The following is a 24,522-nucleotide window of genomic DNA, read 5'->3' on the forward strand; positions in this document are numbered from 1 at the left end:
CAAAGATGATCATAGCAGACAACACTGAAAACATTCAGCCTGTTCACATGAGTGATCTGTAGATCACTGATCTGTAGATCTCCAGGTGCTTCAGTCTGTTCACATGAATGATCTGTAGATCACTGATCTGTAGATCTCCAGGTGTTCAGTCTGGTCACATGAGTGATCTGTAGATCACTGAGCTGAAGATCTTTACAAGCTGTTTCGTCAAGGAAAGAGCTCCATCAACACAGCTGGGAATGTATTTCAAAAACATCTTTAACAAATAGGAATGATGCAGAAAGGACAAAGACACAAAGACAACAGAGGCATGTCAGCAAGGACATGAAGGACAGACCAGACAAAGACAAGGAGAGAGAAGGAGGGAGAAGGAGAGGGGAGATTGAGGATGAAGAGAAGGACCAGTCAAGAAATCAGATTTATGACACTGACTTTTAATAAAAATTCTGCTGAAAGAAATAATACATTAACACATGTAAGAGACATACATGTATGATGAGAAACAAAAAGATATACATTAAAATACACAATCAATTGTCCACATTGAGCAAGTTCATAAGTGTGGGAATAAAAGATCAATTTGCTCTGAGTAGTTAAAGTCAGAGCCCAGGTGGAAGGAGCTCAAGTTCACTGAGCAGGGGCAGGTCAGGACAGACCTTTCTTGACTTCAGTTTTCTTCAAAACGTTTGAAACACATTGAGCATCAAATTCAACCTTGGTGATGGTCATGCTGGTCAAACAGGGTAAAAACCATGTAGTTCATCAGCCAGCTCTCTGTAAGTGTTAAAACCATCAGTGTTCACTGTGCTTTTGGAGAGATTACCTCTGTCCTGCAGCCTCACCCTAGTTTTCATTCTGCTCCATGGACATTTCTAGAACTTGGTGCGCCTTCGAGTTTTTCCTGATGCTTGAATCTTCTTGAGCATCAGACCTGACTTCCCTCTTCACAGGCTCGCTGCCCTGTGGTGAAGCAGTGTACTTGTGGCAGGTTGGCTCTTCTGTGACTTGTTTACCCAAGGCTCACTACCTGAATAAACTTGAACGGGTTTTGTAAGAATCACTGTTTCCCTGCAGAAAGATGTATAACTGCAGAGCACAGCTGTGAGTCTGGCTGACTGGTCGCAGGTGTAACAGGCCAGACCAGCCGGTGCAAGAAGAACAGACCCTGACTGGCAGCACTGAGCTTCCTCCCTCTGCAGTGCTGTCCTGCAGGTGGGTGTGAGGAGCAGTGCTGAGCTCAGACGAGCCAGGAGAAGGATCCACAGCAGCCTCGTACGCCTCTCTGATTGAACCCGGGTTCTACTGTTACAAGCTGGGCAGTTGGCATACTGGGAGACATTATTCAAAGACTTTCTCGGGTTGCAGTGGTTAAAATCACCCAGGATCAAATTAGGTGCATTGGAGGACAGAGCTTTAACAGAGTCACATTACAAGGGCTGTTTACTGTCTTTGTATCATTTGCTTTGGGGAATGTACACAACGGTTATGGACATCTGGGGGAATTCTCTGGGCAGACAAACAGGTCTCCCTGATACTGAGAGCAAGTCAATATCAGGCAGACGGAGCCTCTCTCGCACTGTGACGATGCTGATACACTCCCAGACAGTTCTGTCTCAGTCCAGCACGAGCAGGGCGCCAAACCCATCAACGGTCAGGTCCGGGTCCAAATCTGAGTCTGTGAGACAAGTCTCTGTAGAGGCCAGCAAACCAGCAGTCCTGCAGCCATAGAGACAGCTGACACTTGCTTGTAGCTCATCAACCTTGATCCTAAGTGACTGAACATTACAGTGGGTTATCAATGGCAGAAGGTCGAGATTATTACTCCTCACATGGACTCTGTCCCTTTCCGATGCTTGCAGCCTGGTTTCTTAAATTGTCTTTGTTTTTTCCCTCGTTTTGCTGTTGAGATGTTCTCCTCAATAGCGTTCTGCAGAAATATGTCCACAGAGTCATCCCGCAGACCTGCCTGGTTCTGTAGCAGGAAGTCTCTAGAGTCATACATCTCATGCATGTGGAGGACTCAGTGCCAGTAGACTCTGTGTACAGTTCAGAGAGGCACTAACAGTAGTAAAAAAACAGGTCCATTTTCAGTCCAAACAGTAAACAATTAACATGAGTGGAAACAGACTCACACAGGACTTTACAGATCAAAACAACTTTAACTTTCAACTTTATTTTATTTGTGATTATACTGACACAGGTGCAAAGTATAGTGAAAAGTGTTTCTGGTTAGTCACTCAGGTGCAGTATATAAATAGAACAGAAGATAAGACAATAGACAGCAACACAATAACAATAACAGTGTAATAACATAACATAATCAAAACTGTGCAAATACGCAAACAGAGAAAATAATACAACAGGACAAAAACAGTGCAAGGTAATTCGGGGAACAGTATGGTGATTAATAAATATTACAACTAATACGGTTTTAAGTCCATTTTTAGCTTCCATTCAGTTGTCGTGTGTGTAGTGGTGTTGGAGTACAGTCATTGTGGGTACAGGAAGAAGTGAGGAGAGATCATAGTATGTTGGGAGGGAGTGGGGGCGTCACCAGCTTGACGGCTCTGGGGAAGAAGCTGTTTTGGACTCTAGTTGTGTGCGACTGGATTGTCCGGAACCTTCTGCCAGATGGTAGGGGGACAAACAAGTTATGACCGGGGTGAGTTGGGTCAGAGATAATTTTGGTGGCTTGTTTCAGACTCCTGGTGTTGTAGATTTCCTGGATGGATGGTAAGGCACTGCCGGTGATGTGTTGGGCAGTTTTGACCACCCGCTGCAGTGCCTTATGGTCGGATGCGGTGCAGTTGCCGTACGAGACTGTGAAGCAGCTGGTCAGTATGCTCTCCACCGTACATCTGCAGACGTTGGTGAGGATCCGTGGATGCAGGCGTATTTTCTTCAGCCTTCGCAGGAAGTACAGCCACTGTTGTGCCTTCTTGATGAGACTGGAGGTGTTGAGTGCCCATGTGAGGTCCTTAGAGATGTGAACACCTAGGAATTTGAAGTTCTTCACCATCTCTCCTGCAGACCCTCCGATATAGATGGGGGAGTGGACTTTTCCTTGTCTCCTGAAGTCAACGATCAGCTCTTTGGTTTCGCTGATGTTGAGACATAGGTTGTTGGTTCGGCACCAGCCTGCAAGTTGTTTTATCTCCTCCCTGTAGGCAGCCTCATCGTTGTCAGTGATCAGGCCCACGACTGTGGTATTGTCAGCAGACTTGATGATGGCGTTTGTGCTGAACGTGGCAGTACAGTCGCGGGTGAACAGGGAGTAAAGCAGTGGGCTGAGCACACAGCCTTGAGGGGCACCGGTGTTAAGGGTGAGTGTGTTGGAGGTGAGGTTGCCAATCCTGACAGTATGGGGTCTGCTGGTGAGGAAGTCTAGGATCCAGCTACAGAGAGTTGTATCTAAACCTAGAGCCCTGAGTTTGGTAGAAAGTTTTATGGGTATGGTGGTGTTAAATGCTGAGCTAAGGTCAATGAACAGCATTCTTGTATAGGTGTTCCTTTTATCCAGGTGGGTTAGTGTGGTGTGTAAAACTATAGAGATTGCATCCTCCGTGGAGCGGTTTGTGCGATAGGCAAACTGGAGAGGATCCAGTGTTTTTGGAATGCTGGCTTTAATGTGTGGAATAAGTCGTTTTTCAAAGCACTTCATTATGATGGGAGGGAGTGCGATAGGGTGGTAGTCGTTCAGGCATGTGGGGGCTGATTTTTTTGGTACTGGCACGTTGTTGGTTGTCTTGAAGCAGCTTGGTACAGTGGCCTGGGCCAAGGACATGTTGACATCAGCTATCTGCCAGGCACATGTTCTGAGTACAAGGCCAGGGATACCATCAGGTCCAGCAGCTTTCTGTGTGTTCACTCTACTTAGTGATTTCCACACATCTAGCTTGGACAGTGTGGGGGGTGGGGTGGCAGGGGAGTCAGTGGTCCAGGTGGTTGGTTCAGGGTTATGAGCTTCAAAGCGTGCGTAGAAGGTGTGAAGCTTGTTTGGAAGAGAGGGGTCAGTAGCGCTTACAGGGCTTGTTTTGCTCTTGTAGCTTGTGATTGTATTTATGTCTTGCCACATGTGTCGTGGGTTAGCGTTGGTGTTGGAGTGGTGTTCTATCTGGGATTTGTACTGTTTCCTGGCAGATTTTATGCCAGCTCTTAATTTTTTCCTAGCCCCTCTCAATTCTTCCTCATTACCAGATTTGAAGGCTGCACACGGGCTTTGAGCAGGGAGCGGATCTCGGTGTTCATCCAGGGTTTCTGATTTGGGAGTTTGCGTATCTTTTTAACGCTCGCCGCATCATCGGCACATTGTCACGACCGCAGAGATCAACTCGTAAGCGAGCTAATCAGCTCCAGCAGTGGGTTATTATTAACAAGCGCCGCCACACGACTTAACACACCTGCAATTGCTCGACCGTGCGGCACGTCGCGTTAGTCATACCATTCTAACCTGCTTCCCGTTGCTCGGTATTGAGTATACACCTCGTGAGCTCTACCCTTTTGTTGTCCCGGATTATCGACTTCCCTTTTCGCCTTCGGCCTTCGGATTTTGCCTTGCTCCTCGGATTGCTAGCCACCAGTGTCTTTACCGGATTTCGACCTACCTTTCTCCCTCTGATTACGATCTGGCTCCTTGTTTTGGATTGTTAGTTGCCGTGACTCCTGCGTCTGCATAGGATCCCTATCTGCTCTCCAGAGGATCGTTACACACATTTGCTGATGTAGCTGGTGTCTGATGATGCAATCGTGTCGATATCGGTGTGGGATCCGTATGAGGCTGCATCTTTGAACACACTCCAGTCTGTGCACTCAAAACAGTCCTGAAGCATTGATTCTGCCTCTTTGGTCCATGTTTTTTACAGCTATAACTGAACCCTTGGTGCGTTTGAGAAGTCGTAAGTAGGCTGGGAGTAGGAACAGGGAGATGTGGTCAGATTGTCCAAGAGGGGGGTGAGGTGCTGCTTTGTAAGCGCCGGGTACATTAGTATAAACAAGGTCTAGTGTGTTGTTTCCTCTGGTGGGGCAGTCAACGAGTTGGAAAACAAGTTACACTTCTCACCACCAAACAAGACGCACAACCTCACAGTGAGTGTCTGTGGGTGCTGGTGACAGTGGTTGACAGTGGTTGACAGTGGTTGACAGTGGTTGACAGTGGGAGTGAGTGGGAGTGAGTGGGAGTGAGTGGGAGTGAGTGGGAGTGAGTGGGAGTGAGTGGGAGTGAGTGTTCCTGCTCTCTTCAGGCCTGGAACCTGCCATCAGTCAGACTCCTTATTGAGCTGAGCTTCTTCTGGGCTTCGCTCTTCTTCAGGGGGGTTGGAGTCTCTCTGTAACAGAAAGAGACACTTTCACTGGACTGCAGTCTGTCTGTGAGGGGCTGTCAATGGATCAGCGTCTACAAACCCACAGGGGATAAGAGAGCCACACACTCCAGCTCCTTGTGAAAAAGTCTTTTCATTTGGAGTTTCATTGGTTGTTGTTTATTACAACAGGTTTCCACTCAAAGTGGTAATTCTGGAATTACCACAGTAAACAGGGGAAAGTGTCAAAGGGAAAGGAGACACCAATAACTGCTAATTAAAGATGTGTGTGATTCACAACCTGGCCATCTGGAGCAGCAACAACTCAAGAGCCTTTAGCAAGAGAAGAGTCTTGAGTTAAGTATGTCCTATGTGGCCCCATCAGAGCCCAGTGAAGGCTTGAGCTGCAGTTCCTCAGGGGGACCTGTGTCCTGGACAATCACACAGGGGCATCAGGAACAACACCAGCCAACAGCCTATTATTCATTTATTCATCTGTTATTAGTATTACTATTATTATTATACAGCCCTATCTGTGTGCTGTGACTTTCCTGTCCTCCTGTCCATAAACTCTCCTACAGACTGCTGCCCCTCATTCCTAATGTCGTTTCCTGCTTTTAGGACGACTGAAACAGTCTTTGGAAATTTCACTGCACACTGACTTTCGATTTCCCTGATGCAGAACTTTCCCAGGCATCAGCCCTGGACAAACAGGATCCAGTTTTATTAAGTGCAAACTTATAACACCCATCAGTTTAAATGCCTCTCAGATTTCTGGATTCAGCTGGTATTGGTCTTTTTGTCAGTCCTATTAAGAGCAGGACAGAAAAAAATGAGAAACATACAGTACCTCCTGTTTTTGCAATAATGTCTGTAATGTTGGTAATTTTCCCTCTATCCTGTAAAACATAAGTGTTATTTTAAGATTTTCATAAATATATGTTACATATACCAAATTTAATGTTTAAGACTTTTTTTTAAATATAGTACCTAAACAAACATTTTTGCTACAGAATGGCAAGCTTGCTTAAGTTTAAACACAGTTGAAATGCTTTCCTGACACTTTTCAGAATTCATTCTGTTTTCTGTTTATAACAGCTTGAAAACTAATTCTCTTTCCTGTACATATTCAAAGTGAGAAATATTTGACTTTTTACTTACTCAGGTTTGTTGTTCTTATTCTTATCTGGAGAGGACAAAAAACAAGTTTAGACAAACTAAACATTCCCATCAGTTTAAAATCATTAAAAAGAGAAAAACCAAAGATGTTGTAATCTTAAGGTTACCTAAGAAAAATTATTCAAGTCTGTAAGGAAAAACATTGGTGTCACAGAGTTAATGAGATGCATATATACATAGATATACATGTACCTGTACTTCATCCCCACAATTGTGATGAGTCAACAGTCAACAGAGCTGAGCAGTACAGTACCTGTACATACTGTATACAGCAGCACATATAGAGTACAACACCACCCAGTTTGGACAAGAGCATTATCCAGCCTGAGGTTGTGTTGAGATTAACAGAGGCTGATAAATCAAGTGTCTCCTTCAGCTGTGAGACTTCCTTTGTCACAAGACGAGTATGTCTTTCTGTATGAGTCACACCCAATTCTGTTTTCACACAACGTCACACCAGTATTCCCAGGAACAGGTCAGAGCTGTGAATGGTGATTTAAATAAGTTCCCAAGCACTGCTGATGTAATGCACAATGCTAAAAAACATTTTTCAGTTTAATTGATGTGAGTTTCTGTTAACATTATTATTTTTGTGTGAATTGACTGCAGTGTTTTTACCCAAGTGCACGAACTTTGGTTTAAAAGTATAATATAACAGCAAATGTCGCACTGGGGTGAAACACAGCAGCGCTAATTAATAGCCTCTGTAAATTTTACAGAAACCTAAATAAAAGTGTTGTGCCTGAATGGACACGCTGCTTCATTCCTGAAGTGCAACACTGACAACAGGAAACCGAGACAAACTTCCTGCAGAGGGCCTTATCTCTCACCAGACTGGCTGCTATCTGGTATATTTACTGTATATATCTTCCAGTTGATCTCATTTCTGGGCCTCAGTACCTCTAAGAAACTACAGCAGGAACCTGCCTGTGTCCCTGGCTGTCAGACTCTGAGATGTTCCAGACTTGCTGTGATCAGTTCAATTAAGGAAGGACCTTCTGTGAAGAGGTACCTGTAGGGTGAGGGTGTTTAAAACCCTTTAGTGATCCAGGCACCCAGAGCCAATTTCCACCTGGAATATTCTCCCCCTCAACACAACAGAGGCCTGGTTCATGTCTTACACTGAAGCGAACCCCTGGTGCACGTGTAAACAATCACATTTCTTTTATCTCTTACTGTGTCCTCTCAGAAGACAAAAAAATACAGAAAAAAGCAAAATAACAGCAGGCAAAATTTTGTTTTTCTGTCTTCAAAGATCAATTTTTCAGAAGCTGGTGTTCAAATAAAACAATAAAAAATTCTGCAATTACTTCTCTTTCCTTCAATTGCTAAGATAACACACTTTATTTCACTGGGAACAACAGCATCCAAGAACTGAATGCCTTGTAAATGCCTGGAATTCTTGGTGAGACAGGTTGACCTGCTTGGTCAGTGGGCAGCCTCCTGGCCACAGCAGGAGGAGACTCAAACCCCATTCAGAAGGAGACAAGCTGTAGGGCAGAGCTGGGTGACTGACTTGTTTATCCCTCCTGATCTTCAGTTACTGGAAAAGCTTCCAGTAAGGGTATCAGTTGAGTGAAATTGTAAATACTCAACTTCTTTACAAATCTCACATGTATTTGATCATCTTGCATAACTTTGTCAATGAAATCCTTTCCTAGAATGTATCAACAGCTGCTTGTATTTTTACCACAGATGTTAAAACACCCTTCAGTTTTCTCCTGCTCTGTCTCTGTCCTCCATTACTACTGTATAAAGGATAACTGCTAGAACTCAGGACTGAGATACTCACAGTATTTATACATCAGACACACAACACCGCAGATCACAAAGAGGGATTCACAGGGCACGACCACCAAGCGAAGATCTTTCACAGCTCGGTAGCCTTTAGCTGGAATTCAAGACATTGATACTGATAAACAAGTGGTGGCAGAACATCTGACATCATAATTTTACTGATTCTATTTAAAACTACTGACACTGCTATCACATTTTATGGTGATACTGGTGTAGTGATAAAATGTGAAAAACATTCCACAGGCACTAAATGGCACTTTTTAACACACAGAAGTGTTAAGAAATTGATTTGGTCTGCCTTGTCTAAGTTTACTTTGGTACTGTTTTTCAATAATACTAGAACTTTCTACACTCTGAGAGTGACTCTTCACAACAAGCTCATCATGTCAGTTCAAGGCCAAAGGAGCTCCACTCCACCGGCTACAAAGAAACTGATCATTCATTTCCTTCACTGCTGATCCTAAAGAATGTTCAGTAGATTCATCAGCTCAAACTTTTTATTGTTTTATTCCTTTTTTCATTCCTTGTTTTTCTCATTTTTTTCTTTTCATTCATTCTGTAGAGAAAGATGACATTAATGGGTAAAATAATGGAGAGTTTGGAATAAAAGTTTTATGAAGAGATGAGACCAAGAAATGTCTACATTTCATTTAAAAGAAATGAAAGTAATAAAGGTTTATCTAACGTTGAAGGTGAGGAGGAAGATGAAGGTGTGGTGAGAGTTGAAGGTGAGGAGGAAGATGAAGGTGTGGTGAGAGTTGAAGGTCTTTAGTCAAAATGTGGTTTAACCCGCTTGGCTGAGGGCTGCCCTCCTGGCCAGAGGACCCCAAACCACCTGGGCAGAATGAGGGGAAGAGTAGAGAACTGCTCTGCTTGAGGTTTGAACTGTTTGTGTGAAACAGAACTGCTCAGCAGCAAATCCAGACTTAGTAAGAGCTTGATCTTGCAGATTATAGAGAAACCAGGAGAGGAGAGCTACTATAATTGAGTGTCAGTAATTATATTGATGAAAAGTGACCAGTGGAATGAAGACTGATTGGGTGATGTGACGTCTTGAATACTCCAGTGTCTGGTAGTGTTAGTGATTAACGAAGATAAGGAAGAGTTAGTGGAAAGGTCTGACTGAGTCATATAAAGAAGAACAGAGAAACAAAAGACCATGCAGACTCCCCCAAGAGAGCACCAGTGAATCACCCAGTAGGCTGGAGTGTCTGTGAGATTGAACACAGAGCACTGGAAACACAGAACACTAAGGTGACACGTTGGCAGGGCTGTGTTTGTGGTCCTTATTGAGCTGGAGTTGTCACACAGGCATTTAAACAGAACTACATTTTTAACTAAGAATATTTTTGCACCTTAAATACTTTATAACCTTTCCTAAAGATGAAGAAAAGTTAACAGCGCATGTTACACAGAGAACAGTGGACAGATCATTATTGTGACTTACTTGCTTTCAGAATTAATTCTGTTGCGAGTGCAGTGGAATTCACTAAAGGCAACCCAAAGTACCCCAAGTTGAAGATACTCATTAAAACACCTGAAAAGCAGAAAGATGCTGTTATAGAAGAGTGTCTGAGCAAATGGGTTTTACAGGATGAGCTCACAGCTGTCCAGGCCTGAGTTTCTGCTGTGATTGTGAGGAGTGTAGAACACAGTGAGAACAGCAGGGAGGGGTGGAGGAGAACAGGACAGATGAGCCAGATGTGTCACAGGGTCAGTCTGAAGGAGGACATGAGGGGCTCTGGGACACTAAGCAGCAGGAAGTCAGAATGTGAACTGAAACTGTAAGGTGTTTCAAGGAATCACACACAACTACTTACAGAAGACACTCAATCACATTCAATCACAACTGTCTAAAATAACACTTAAATAATTCCTACTGTACCATCTACATCTCTGTCTTCCTTTGTAAAGACTGTCCCAACAGCCAGAATCCAGAGAAACAGGACTTCACAGATGAGTCCAGGTCCCCCTGTAATCATAATTAATAATCACTGTAATTACCTGAGAGTCACAGCAGGTGAGCATCAGAGTATCTTTCAAAGAAACACAGTTTCACAAATGGGGGGGCACTGCTGAGCACTAGGATGTCAAGAAGCAAAATGTGAGCTCCTCAATTTGTGTTTCTTAAAGTTGTACAATTAAACATTGTTTTTCCTCTTTTCACCCCTCAATTCTGCATATCGTCTTGGAGTTATCTAGTCGTGTTTTACTTGATTTTATCTCTGTGTGACTTCATCACGCCTGGCTCACGCAACAGAACAGAAGCAGGTGGCCTGTGGCCTCCGCCCTCACCAGCGTCAGGCAGCTGTTTAACCCTGGTGCTGCGGCTCTCATGGCGGCTACAGTCTTCAGAAACTGGGCTTCACTCATTCGCTCAGTGTTTGACTGGCTTACTGCCACTTGTCAAGAGGAGAGCTCTTCAGTTCTACAGCCCAAAGACAGATGAAAGACTCAATGATCTTGGAAAGAGCACTAATGACTGGTCATCTTCAGTTGTGTTGTTGGAGTCGAAGGTACGTGAGCTCTGCATGAGATGTATTGATTTGGAGGGGAGGCTGAGGTATAATAACACCTGAATTACTGGATTTTCAGAGAATCAAGAGGCCTGTGGTGGCTCTCAGCCTGCAGGAAACAGCTCTGCTGGACAGAGCACATTGTTTGAGTTTCACTGTGAGAGAGGAGCTCCTCCACCTGACCAGACAGACGTGCACAGGTCACTGTGAGAGAGGAGATCTCCACCTGGCCAGACAGACGTGCACAGGTCACTGTGAGAGAGGAGATCTCCACCTGGCCAGACAGACGTGCACAGGTCACTGTGAGAGAGGAGATCTCCACCTGGCCAGACAGACTTGCACAGGTCACTGTGAGAGAGGAGCTCCTTCACCTGGCCAGACAGACGTGCACAGGTCACTGTGAGAGAGGAGATCTCCACCTGGCCAGACAGACTTGCACAGGTCACTGTGAGAGAGGAGCTCCTTCACCTGGCCAGACAGAAGTGCACAGGTCACTGTGAGAGAGGAGATCTCCACGAGGCCAGACAGACTTGCACAGGTCACTGTGAGAGAGGAGCTCCTTCACCTGGCCAGACAGACGTGCACAGGTCACTGTCAGCTGCGATCTCAAGAGAGGAGTGTGTGCGTTTTTCCTCATTTTGACCAGGGCTGTTCAGACAGTAGGCAGACATGAGGCACAAGTTGATCAACAAGGTCAAAGTGATCAATGGGAAAATCAGATTGGAGCTAAGTGTTTATCCTTGTCACAAAGTGTGCTACTCTGTGGTTCAGGGAACTCTGATATCCTGTGTAAAGAAACCACAGTTAACAATGCCCTGTCCTGGTTAGTGGGCGCATTTTTAGAACAGGGAGCCAGGTTCAACTGCAGGTTGAATTGTATTTAGTTTAGAAGGCATCTTGTCTCTTCTTCTGTGGCCTGTGTAGGTGTTATGTAAGAGTTTGAATACTTGGTAGCAGTCTGGTGTTTTTGTGGGTGGTGAGGAATCCTTGTTTGACTTATTTACAGTAATCTTGTACTGTGAATAGTGTAGCTTATTGTTAGTGTTAGTGTTGTTAGTGTGTGTATTGTCATTGGTAATTGTTTAAGCAAGTGTGCCTGAATGTATTCTTTTCACCAAATCTGTGCCAGAGAACAAAGAGCTCATGTGCCTCTAATTATATCAACCGCTCAGGTACTATATATTCTTGGCAAAATCTTTACAAGTAGGGGGTTTTGATTATTTAAATTATTGATTCATCTGCTTGGTCATTTTGTGATATTTCATACTCCCCAACTGGTAACAATGTGCAGAATGCATTAACATGAGAGAGCCCTGCATACAGGCCTGTGAGAGTTACACTGTGATGCTGTGTCACACTTGAGATAACTCTGGGCTGGTGCAGCAGACTTACTGCAGAGGAATGTGAAGTGTGAATGAGTGACTCAGGGTTTGTCTCCAGGCTGTAAGACCCTGACTTACGCCCTGCTAGTTCTCTCCAGGACTGGAGCACTACTGTCCACTCAGAAGATACAAACCCTGGGGAGTCCTTTCCTCACAGCAGCTGAAGAGCCGCACAGGGGCTGTCAGTGGGGCTCAGAGGAGTGGGGGGCCTGTTTGCTCAGGACTGTGGAAACGCTGGGGTGTGAGTGCAGCATGATGACATGCCCACAGGATGTCCTGATTCACATGAACTGACAGGTGGGCACACAGGAGGTCAGCTGTTGTCTAAACCTGCTGACTGTCACACACTCGCCCCTGTACATACTGTACCTCTGAGAGTGTCCAGGACACTGGCCAGATACAGCAAGCTCAACACGAACAGAAGCATGGAGAAAATCACAACTGCAGCTTTCTGACAGAAATCTGAAAGAGTAAAACATGCATTTGAATCTTATTAAAAACCAGAAATATCTGAATAAGAAAAACATGCAAGAGTCCAGTATCAGGGCAGAAAGGAACATGCTGTTCACCTACTGTACACACAGCCCTGCTGCCCATTTCAAGATCAAACAGAGGGTTTAGTCTGAAGGGAGTGTCCCACACTGACGGGCCGAAGGAACTGAGTCTCTTTAGTCTTAAGAGAGTGTTCCACACTGACAGGCTGAAGGAACTGAGTCTCTTTAGTCTGAAGGGAGTGTCCCACACTGACAAGCTGGAGGAACTGAGTCTCTTTAGTCTACACTTCCCTCTCCTTCAAAACTATAGCAGCCACTTCTGCAGCTTGAGCTAATTTTGAGCCAATTTTTATAATCAAAGCTCTAGGCTGCTGGTCCTCTCCTGCAGTCAATCTCTGTGCCCACACAGCTCCATCGGTTACCTCAGCTGTCCATCTATCGATGACTAGCAGCAGGTGAGAGAGTGGTGGGCCATGTGTCCATCTTTTGGGGGGCACGAGAAGCTCATTCCTATCTTGCCCTTTTCTGGGGAGACTCTCTCAGTGTGAGAAAGAAGGCACCCCTGACCAGACTGTCCTCTGCAGCTCCAGCTTACTGATTCTCCTCCTCTCTGTCCCCAGAGCTCTCAGCTCCCATGCATGAGGCAGCCTCTGGGTCTGAAGAGATAAACAACCCCGACTCTCTGAGAGCCACTTGAGGTCCCAGTGCAGTCTGGACGCCCCTTTCCTGTTCTTTACTGTTCCTGCTGCTCCCAGTGAATTATTCTTGTGATGTTTCGTAGTGGCAGAGGGACAGTTCTTGTTCCAGTAGATGTTGACTCATCAGTATCCTGTGAATCTGTATTTACAGCACAGTCAGCACTGTTCCTACTCACCTCCACATCCTCCCCGGGCTGAACAGATCCTCTGAAGTGTCAGAGACACAACCAGGGCAATAAGAGCTACAATCAGCACAGTCAGATAACCTGGGAACAGAAGAGTGGATCAGGAAGGGCAGATCTTTTATAGAACATGCAGGACTGAGCACAAAAGAGTTAGTAACGTACAGGTTCTGTCAGCCCTGTGGAAAGTGGTCTTACAGGTACTGATGCTGTCAGTATAAAATCATTCCAGTTTAAACACCACTCTGTACACTGTAAACAGTGGGTGAGGTTGGAAGAGTGCTCAGTTTGGACTACATCTCTAACTGATAGGGAACCTGGGCTATGGGCAATGTAAGGTCACCATCAGCAGAGTGAGATACAGAAGGACCCCCTTCGCTATTGGAGCTGCTTCTCTTACCATGATATTGCCGCTGAGAAGTCTTATTGAGGATCTACAGTAGCTCCTTGTGGGAAGTGGTTAAAAAAGGTGCCCTAAAACAGGGCATATATACAGTACATAAGCCCTATACCTGTCCCATCACTCCTGACTGGACAAAAGAGGGATCAGCTGTCTGTGATCAAAAACACCAAAGAGCATTAAAATTAGGGACCTGGAACATCAGGACCCTCATGGACTTTCCACTTAACGACACCAGACTTGGTTTTCTGACAACCTAAGGAAGAGGTCACCTAGACAAAGAAAGAGGGGATCCTGATGAGATTTTTGATAATCTATTCAATTATACTAATGATTGCATAAGCAAGCACACAGACAGACACCTCATGAAGTTTGCTGATGACACAGCCCTGGTCAGTTTATTAAAGGACACAGAATACCATCATGGGCCCATCCTAAATGATTTTACTAACTGGTGCAACGAGTCCTCCCTAAACTTAAATGTTTCAAAAACAAAGGAACAGGTTATTGATTTTAGGAAAACTACCACACCCCTCAGCCCACTACAATTGATGGTCAGCCTGTTGAAATTGTCGATGACTATAAGTACCTGCGACTGGTCACTGACAAAAACCTAAAATGGGACAAATGTTGTGACACAATCTATAAAAAAGGCCAACAGAGACTCTTCTTTCTTAGGAAACCCAGGTACTTTAAGGCAGATAAAACTATTCTTAAACTTTTCTACAAATCATTCACTGAAAGTGTCTTCACATCCTGCTTCACTTGCTGGTGTGGCAACATGAGTACCAGTAACTGTAACAGGCTGGTCAATTAGGGAATATCAGGCGCAAAATAATCAGGAATAATCAAATCAACTGAAGTATCCTTTACAGACAGAGGGTGACTAAGAAAGCCAAAAGCATCAGAGAGTGTGTGTCTCACCCCTCCATTGAGAATTCACACTTCTCCCAGCTGGGAGACGCCTCTGTGTCCCCAGGTGTAAAACCAGCAGACTCAGGAAATCTTTCATCCCCACTGCAATCACACTCTTAAACAACGCAAAGTGACTACCTTGTCTCTTATTTCTTATGTCCTATAACACTGCTGTATTCTCTTCCCTTTGATGATGTGTATTGTCATTGTGTTTGTTTGACTGTGCCAAAAAAACAAATTTCCCCTAGGGGACAATAAAGCTCGTATTGAATGGGACTGAATTGGTTTGAGTTGGATTGGATTGAATCTAATTGAATCAAATTGATGAGAATTTTGATCATCTATTCAATCTGGACTCCACTATCAACACTAATATATTAAATTCCAAGCTACAACACCAGTGAAGGAGAAGCCTGGAACTCTTACAGCACATGAGGAGGAGGTGAAAGTCTTCACACAAATGTAGAACGACAGAGCAGAATTCCTACTGAAATGTTTAAGCACTGTGGACAGAAATTAACACAACCCCTCACTAACACACATACACAACTGAACTGTAGAGGTCATCCCGAATCAATTCAATGATTTTATCAATCACCTTTCAGTGGGATCTCTGTGCATCCTTCACAGGCAAGGTCAGTGCAGGGATCCTCCTGAACCACCTCATTCTTCTTGTGAAACAGGTTCCACTGGAATCCCATTACAGATTCAGTACCTCATCAATCAAGTCCAACATAGTTTTCACACCCAATCAATTAAAGGTATCGCAGCAAGGCTATGAATATCATTAGAATTAAGTGTTCGGATACAGTAGATTATAATAATAAGAAAAATCTTTCTCTTGGCTTGCACTGAAAATAAGATCCTGCTTAACACTATCAGTGTGATTATGGCCCTTGACTGAACCAAGTGGAGGAGGAATATCTGGGCAGACGCTCAGACACTTGAGATCCAAAGGAGTCCAGTGAGGCAGGATGAGGGTGTTGAAGAGAGCTCACCATGACTGCACTGAGCACCACAACCAAGACAAGCTGATATCTCCTGGGACAGCGCCTGCTCACCCTGCCAGAGAGAGTGGGGGTCCCACACTGGCCTTATCACTCCCCTGGGGTCATGAAAGACACTCACCCTCGACCCCAAGACACAGCCAGTGACTCTACTGCCTCGAGAGACACACCTGAGTTAACAGCTGCAGCTACTGACACAGCCCAGTGCTCCTGACCTCAGTGTAGCTCAGGAGATACAGGCATGAGCAACGGGCTGCAGATAAGCTCTAGTGGGCCAGGATATCAGCTGGAGAACAGACACAGCTCCCTGGCTCGGGTCAGGACCACAGACTCCAGGCCAGAGACCTCTCCTGCACACAGTCCTGCCTTTAAAGATTTACATCACTGTGACTGTGTCTGGATGTGCCAGCTGTAACAGATTCACATTCAGAGTGGTCATGTGTTGAAGGTCTGCTGTGGATCTTGTGTGTTACTGGAGTACAGTACTTACCCACTATGAGCCTTTCTATGGAAGCTCTGAAAAGGACGAGGACAACAATGCTGCCAACTGAACAAGAGAAGGGAACTGCAGCAGAAAGAGAACAAAGCAGGTACAGTATCTGTTAGTGCCACACAGTCCCTCTCCCCTGCTATCTTCACCTATAGTGTGGTACCACCCTCCAGCTCTCCCTGGCTCAGTGCCTCTGACAGTACAGGTGTCTGCACACAGCAGAGACCAGAGTCCACACATCGCTGTCCAGGCCTGTGGGAGGGACAGCAGAGTCCCCACCCTGTAGTGTGACCTGGCCTGGTCAGCACTGGATTGAGAGACCTCTACAGTCTCAAGCTGCTACAAGTGGTGCTTGTGGACCAGTAGGTGGTGCTCTCTCCTCAGAACAACACTTTCTAAAGCAATTCCTCACTGTAGTGACAGGGGACAATGTGCTGTAAGAAATATCCACTTTAGATAAGAGTGTCCTATTAGTCTCTAAAGAATAAAGTTTTAATTATTTTTCTCCCTGGTAGATTTTTCATAATATTCCATTTGAAACACAACACAACATGTTCAGCTCAGTGTCTGTCCGCTGGCATCTCTCCCTGGAGCTGGATTCTGCTTTGCGCTGTCAGTGATACCAATCAGACTTCAGCATCGTTTTTCAACTCATGAAAGCAGGACCATCTCCCTTTGGAAGGGTTGTACAGATTTATTGATTCAGTATAAAGACGTGTTGTTAACTGTTTCTCAGTACTGTTCCTGTCCACATCACTCTGCAGGAACAGTTTGCTGCCCATGGTCTGCCCACGATTCAGGATGTAAGAGATCTTCTCTCGCTATCTGGTGTTTCTGGTGTTTCTGTTTTGTGTGTCTCAGGTTCTGCTTGGCCCTGCAGTGTCTCCTCTGTCACACACTGAGGTAAGAAGACCATACCTGTTCTCCTGATGCTTTGAGAAGATTTCCTCCACTTTGAATACACTGAAAAAAGAAGATACATAGACACTAAATTTAAAACATTTTTTAATTATGATATTGAAAAGAAATACTAAAAACTGTTTAATAAAACAATTTATTTGTCCTATTAACTGTTTGGTGGAGCACTGTACAGCATGTGGCTGTTCTTACTGATGGAGTTGGAGACAGATGACAGTAACCAAGTTCTTCTTCACCCCTGTTACTCTAACTCATCACATCACTTCCTGAAACCCCCTCATCTTCCTGCACCCCTCCTGCCCCTCGTATGACATCACTTCCTGCAGGAGGGCCCTGAGGTGCAGGTGCCTCTGGGAGCTGCCTGAGCCCCTGCACTTGTCTGAGCCACGTTTGTGCCTCTGAAAGGAGTGTTTGTGCTGCTCTCCTTCCTCAGAAAGTGCGCCCTCGATCTTCGGGGAGTGACGTCACTGAGCCTCTGTCCCCACAAACAGCAAAAACAATTTCCCAAATATGTGATTTAGATTTAAATCTTGTATAGCCAAACGCATGGCTTTGATACAGAGGTTTTAGGAATGCAGTATATAGTGTCTGAATTTCCTGACTGGTCAGTGCTCTCTGGTGTTTGTCCAGACTATACCACTGGTATAGAAATGTAGCTGTGATACGCACCACCTCTTCATTGACCATGATTTTACCTCATTTCAGGACTCAGTGACCTACAAGCTCTAAGAGATGAGGCATGGTACAGAACTGACGGTTGTGAGATGTGGTCCCGATGCTAGTATAGATTTTGGGCACCTATTGTACATATATTCCCATAAACAAGTGGTTAAAACAAAAGTAAAACATTGGTTTAGTCTACATTTTGGCTCATGAAAGACTGTTTTCTTTCAGAACTATTGAGATATTACTGTTTACATTTGTGAGGTGGCAGACCTTTTATTACATTTACAATGTAAATTACAATTTACAACATTGCTTTGATGACTTATTTTAAAATACTGCTGACACAGCAGGGCACCAGGACAGACATACTGTATATTCCACTAGCCTGGAGAGAGAGGGCGCTATTTCCCAGGATGGAAAGCAGCACAAACTGCTTTTAGTGGTACAAACTGGCACAAATGTATCTGAAATAAATCTGGTGAGAGTCATTGTTTCTGCTGCTAGTAGGCAGGGGATCTTTGGCCAAGATAGTTAAAATATCTTAGGTCTAACTCCTCAATAAATAAATACTTTTAAATTGTGAATCAGTATTTAGCAGCCATATCACCCTGCAACTCACAACTGGCAACCCACTGAAGCTAAACAGGTGTGAGCCTGGTCAGTACCTGGATGGGAGACCCCTGGGAAAAACTAAGGTTGCTGCCGGAAGAGGTGTTAGTGGGGCCAGCAGGGGGCGCTCACCCTGTGGTCCATGTGGGTCCTAATGCCCCAGTATAGTGACAGGGACACTATACTGTAAACAGGCGCTGTCCTTCAGATGAGATGTAAATCTGAGGTCCTGACTCTCTGTGATCATTAAAAATCCCAGGGTGTTTCTCGAAAAGAGTAGGGGTGTTACCCCAGTGTCCTGGCCAAATTTCCCATTGGCCCTTACCAGTCATGGCCTCCTAATAATCCCCATCTATGAATTGGCTACATTACTCTGCTCTCCTCCCCACTGAGAGCTGATGTGGGGTGAGTGTTCTGGCACACTATGGCTGCCGTCGCATCATCCAGGTGGGGCTGCACACTGGTGGGGGTGGGGGTGGAGGGGATCCCCATTACTTGTAAAGTGCTTTCAGTGGAGTGTCCAGAAAGCGCTATATAAGTGTAAGCAATTATTATTATTAATTATTATACAAAGCACATAAATAACTTCCTGAGCTTAGTTTTATGTTGAATTAAAGCAGCACTGTATCAGTAATAGATCCAGCTGCTTCCTGTGATTCTCTAGAAAACTCCTTGTTCTTATCGAGTGTCTGTTGGAGAGAGATTGTGAGAGTCTGCTCTCATCCCTCCCAGTGCAGTCTGGGATTCTTTCTCTACTGTATCTCCATCACATCGCTCCATGTGTTTTCCGGAACTGAAACCTAGCAAGAAGAGAGGCTAGATCTGAGCTCTTCACACCGAATCTCTCTCTCCTGGATCTGAGAAAGCAGGTGTTCTTACCTTGAATATAAATCCCACAGAGAGAGGAGATCAGTGATGAGGCACAGGCCAGTCCAATACCAGCTTTAACACCTGTGTCTGGTGTGTGGCTCTTGAAGTACTCCCACAGAGCAACTGGGAACACAGGGAAATCAGAACAGAAACAAAAACATCTTCCCCTTCATTTTCTCGGACTTATTGACTTCATTTAGTGACTCACTAGTGACTCAGCCCCTGTCTCTGAGGTTTCTATGACCTGTTAGTGTCACTGAGAAGACATCGCTCCATTACTACAGCAGTTGTAGCAAAGAATGGCAAGCAGGCAGGTGTGGAACAATGGACTATGTATTAAAGAAAAGTTAGTTTATTACAGTACACTACTGATCAGACACCTTTCTCTCACGCTAGCTGTCTCCCACTGTCCCCTGTTCTCTTCGGTTTTCTCTCTATCTTTCCAGCGCCAACACTATAACATCCTATAACCTAGGAAAATGGGCAGAGACACCTGGTGGACTATTACATGTAATTAAAACATTTATACATCCCTATATCACTTTACTACAAGACTAACAGGACATTCTGTGTGAATCTACAGGAGGAACACATGTACAGTTCACACACTTCTCCTAATAGATTCAGTGTCACAAGAACAAATAGGGACACAATCATGACAACAAGCTTACAGGGTGTGAGCTATTGTGCTGTATTGCACTGTTTACATACTATGAGCTTGATTTTAATGTGAACACTACAATATGGCACTGTAACTGTTTTGTAGTAGCAGTAATACACTGGCTTTATAAGTGAACAGGAATACAGGACCAGTCCACTAACAGGGCCTGTCCAGCTGGTTACAGACTGAATACTCCTGGTCTGACTGTATACTGGCCCTGAGAATCACATCGCACTCACACACTGGAGCAAAGACAAGCAGCTCAGCAGCCACTATACAGGACCTCAAACATGTGTGTGTTTATTACTGTAAATACACGAGCTAACAGCTAATACTTCTCTGAAATTGGAAATAGAAACAATCAGTTTTAATTTTACTTACCAGACCACATCACTGTTATCACAACAAAATTAATTATTGAGAAACTGATGGAAACTGAGTTCTTCACTGGAAAAAACAGACACAAACATGTGAATTGGACACCACTCCTCAACACTGTCACTGAATTTTAATTTTAACCAGCCTCTGTTAAAAAACACTACAATTCACACACTGCTTTCATCACACTCTGAACTCTGACTCTCCATGCTGAAGGCAGGAACTTCACCTCAGTCCAGACCAGGTGTGATCAAACACGCTCAGACTGCAGCTGAGCTGATGGCCAGGAGTCACCAGACTCACTGATTCTGTGGTCTAGTTCTACTGCTGAGGCGCTTGGTTCAGTTCAGTCATGTCAAGACAGCAGCAGGGAACAGAGAGGGAAAAGCAGACAGATTCCCCACCCTGAGGTCCTCCAGAGATCACAGCAGCACAACAGATACTGTCAGTATCATTCATAGATACATTTCTGGAGATCCAGTTACAGTGACAAGAAGATGAATAAAGACCTAGAAATATTATTCTGCATTGTGTCTACAGTTCTACGGTGAGTTAAAAAAAAGTCAAATACTTTTTTTTAACCAGAACCACCCAGGTGGACTTAGGTTTATGATCTAAAAACGGAGCTCCTTTAAGGATCTGATCTTTGAGTATGAGCTCCCCCTGCAGGTAGATACTAGTACAGAACAATCTCAGGACAAGAACAGGACAGGAGCCATTAACTGGTAAATCACAGAAGAGCAACAGTTACAGGTCTAACTCAGGGCAGGCAAGTCCTCAGGTTCTCTGGTGATCTTTCTATGTCTGATTTTAATGGGAGCAAAAAACTCTCCAACTGAACTGTGAGCAGGCTGGGGTTGAGCTCACAAAGCTGGTGACTTCAGTGTTGATGGTGCTGAAATCAAACCCCTGATCACAGTTAGAATCCCTCATGTTACCTCTGACCCTGAGTTGTCATTTGACGTTCAGGTTAGTAATGTCATAGCGACATAACTCTTGCAGATGAGAAACACTGCTCAGCTAAGACCCTACTGAGTGAAATAGGCCTGTCTGACACTGAAATATTAATAAAGACTGAAAATGCCTCTCGTGTACATAAAAAAGCTCAGTTTACATGTTGTGTGAACTGTACTGGCTCCTACTGGCATTCAGAGTGGGACAGCTTACTGTGCCTTCCTTATTCTGGTCACAAATATGATCTTTTTAGGAAAATATACTTTGTACTGAATTTATATTTAACAGTCTTAAAATAATTCAAAAATATTAAGTTAACAAATAAACAAATAAAAATCAAATAACCATAAAATGATTGATTTTATAGAGTATGTACATAGTACAAAGTAAATACTGTATAATCCAGGTGGGGCTGCACACTGGTGCTGGTGGAGGGGATCCCCATTACCTGTAAAGCGCTTTGAGTGGAGTGTCCAGAAGAGCGCTATATAAGTGTAAGCAATTATTAATTATTAATTATTATTACCTATAATTGTGCCAAATGTGTAGATTTTTAAGATGCACCTAAAAAGAAACAGTTCTCTAAAGTGAGCTCATCTCTTCAGAACTTACCATTGAAGAAAGACAGAACTGGCACATTCCTCAGAAGATTAACAGTCACACACATGATCACTTCTTCCAGCGACCCTGCAAAACAAGTCACATCAGGAGCCAAAAGCAAAGCAGTAGTGATTGCACACAAGTAGCTCATTAACATTCTGTGCCAGAGAAATTAGAAAAGTTAATCAAGTTAACCTAGCAATCCTGCCTGATGTACTTTAATTGTTTGCCTGTGACAGTAAACATGAACACAGTACAGGGTATAAACAATCACTGCCTGCACAGAGCAACAGATTCTCAGATCTCTGCAGCCCCTGACTTCAGAGCAGCTCACAGACAGGCCTGCAGATGCTGAATGGGAGGTTGATCTGTTTCCTGAGACAACCTGTTTTATTCATGTCTAACAGCACTAATGATATTTCTAACAACCCTGAATCTGTCTGGAGATACCAGCAATTAGTACAGTGACAGGGTCTTCTCCTGCTGCACCCCAGAGCTCTGCAACTCTCTCCCCACGGATATCAGAGAGTCACCCACCCTGAGCACATTCAAATCCAGACTCAAGAGCTTTCTCTTCAGAAAGGCTCTTATTAATTTGTGTCTGTGACTGCACACTGCATCTTCTACTGCTCATTAATCTTCTACATCTTCTACAACACTCAAATCTATATATATATACCTGACACTGATGGGGGTGTCTCTATTCTCTCTAATTGCATCTCTGACATAAAAACTTGGATGACTCAAGATTTCCTTCATCTAAACTGTGACAAGACTGAAGTCATGTGTATTGGCCCCCATCAGCTTTGTAAAGCCAGTGCTGTAACCCTGTGGACGGTACTGTACTTGAGCTTCAGTCTAAACTGAAACACTCGGGGGTGATATTTGACTCAGGCTTGACATTCGACCCACATGTGCAGCATATTGTCAAAACATCTTTCTTTCACCTCAGAAATATCGCTAGACTGTGCCCTATGTTATCACTAACTGTAGCTGAAAAGCTGGTCAACACATTTGTGTTCTCTCGAATTGACTACTGAAATGCTCTACTCGCTGGAGTATATAAATCTACTTTGAACAAACCCCAGTCTGTCCAAAATTCGACAGCCAGAATCCTGACCAGGTCTAGTGTAAGTGATCACATTACTCCTGGAGAATTTCTAATCCCTTGTGTTTCCTTGTCTTAAAAGTGTTATCACCTATCTTTATGAACTGTTTTCTTTTGTTTTGTGTTCAATCTGTGCTCTGGATTTTCAGAGATGACAAACAAGCATGGTCCCACATGCAGTACAGTCATAAAGAACTGTGACCAATCGTCACGGTATGGCAGACTTGGTACCTAAACAAACTGAATAAATCCAGCATTCGTATAATAAAGGAAGAGAGGAGAAGAAAAAAGGAAACCAGAGGTGTGAAAGTCAGAAGGAAAAGAGGAGATAAAGCAGAGAAAGGAGAGAAGGGGGAGTCACAGTCTTCAAAGTCTGTCAACTGTCTGTGTCAAACTTCTCCACTTCACTAGTGAGACGTCTGACTTTGCTCCATCAGGAACAACCTGTTCCCCACCTTCACTCACCAGGGAGGGGTGTGATGCACTTTCTCCAGCTTGAGAGAAGCAGGTTTTCCCTCTGTGGCCCGACTGCAGTTTTTATCTGCCTGGATATTCTCTTTTAAACTTCTTTAAGAGTTTGCAGTTCGTGTTCTTTTGTTTCAACTGAATTTTTTACTTTCAGTGTATTGCATTTTGGGAATACACATTAGAGGTCTTTATAAAATAAAGTTTATTCTTATTCCTACAACCCACAAAATCCAGTTAATGTGAATGTGCACTGAGATTAAATGAACAAACTTACCTTCAATTACACCCCAGAGGACAAATGAAATAGACAGTAAGACACTAGGAGCAAAGAGGAATGTCCAAGCAAGCACACCTTTATCTGCAGAAAGATAAAAGATGAGAAAAAACAACAAATACTTAGTTAAGGTGTAAAAAAAACATTCAGAGATCAAGCTTCATGTATTTATCATTTAGCAGGAAATTCAGTAATGTCTCCATTACTGCTTCAGTTCTATAGCTACACTCTTGCCCTGCACTCCTCTCTGCTCCAAGAGATTCAGTGTTGACTTGAACACACACATGCCTTTAAAATGTGTCAATAAGTGCAGTAAACAATATACTGTCTACAGAACAGTCAAACTGCAGAAGTAATAATTCCAGATTAGTAAGATTTACACACCTAAACTACCTTTGGTGATAAACAGATATCTAGACTTCTGTTTCGTCTGTTCTTCAAGAACGTCATAAAACTGAGAGTTTTACTACAGAGAAGTTCAGTGAAAAGCTTCCATGCAGCTACTGGGTGATGTCACAGTTGTTTCTTCAGAGTTACTGTGTGATGTCACTGTGGTCTTCACAGGGCTACTGTGTGATGTCACTGTGGTCTTCACAGAGCTACTGGGTGATGTCACTGTGGTCTCCACAGAATTGCTCCACATTGTGTCTAAAGGACTG

General features: G+C 44.0%; 1 protein-coding gene across 2 annotated transcripts in view; it reads right to left on the minus strand.

The window, feature by feature from the left end:
* Positions 1-2,150: 2,150 nt before the first annotated feature.
* Positions 2,151-24,522, minus strand: part of LOC148819692 (uncharacterized) — a 36,698-nt gene continuing 14,326 nt past the window's right edge. Inside the window, exons 5-18 of one of the 2 annotated variants that reach the window (XM_088934545.1) lie at positions 23,864-23,947; positions 22,026-22,100; positions 20,463-20,528; positions 19,430-19,543; positions 17,276-17,320; positions 16,358-16,432; positions 13,540-13,629; positions 12,541-12,633; positions 10,159-10,245; positions 9,721-9,810; positions 8,269-8,367; positions 6,459-6,483; positions 6,148-6,196; positions 2,151-5,324 (exon numbers count right to left, since the gene is read on the minus strand). In XM_088934545.1, coding sequence (XP_088790671.1) covers positions 5,256-5,324; positions 6,148-6,196; positions 6,459-6,483; positions 8,269-8,367; positions 9,721-9,810; positions 10,159-10,245; positions 12,541-12,633; positions 13,540-13,629; positions 16,358-16,432; positions 17,276-17,320; positions 19,430-19,543; positions 20,463-20,528; positions 22,026-22,100; positions 23,864-23,947 — 1,061 coding nt within the window. In that variant the 3' untranslated portion in view covers positions 2,151-5,255. The remainder of the gene's footprint in view (positions 5,325-6,147; positions 6,197-6,458; positions 6,484-8,268; positions 8,368-9,720; positions 9,811-10,158; positions 10,246-12,540; positions 12,634-13,539; positions 13,630-16,357; positions 16,433-17,275; positions 17,321-19,429; positions 19,544-20,462; positions 20,529-22,025; positions 22,101-23,863; positions 23,948-24,522) is intronic. The other variant, XM_088934546.1, reaches the window with a different exon arrangement.

The sequence above is a fragment of the Atractosteus spatula genome, chromosome 16, assembly GCF_055471065.1.
Source record: "Atractosteus spatula isolate fAtrSpa1 chromosome 16, fAtrSpa1.hap1, whole genome shotgun sequence".
NCBI classification, from domain to species: domain Eukaryota; kingdom Metazoa; phylum Chordata; class Actinopteri; order Semionotiformes; family Lepisosteidae; genus Atractosteus; species Atractosteus spatula.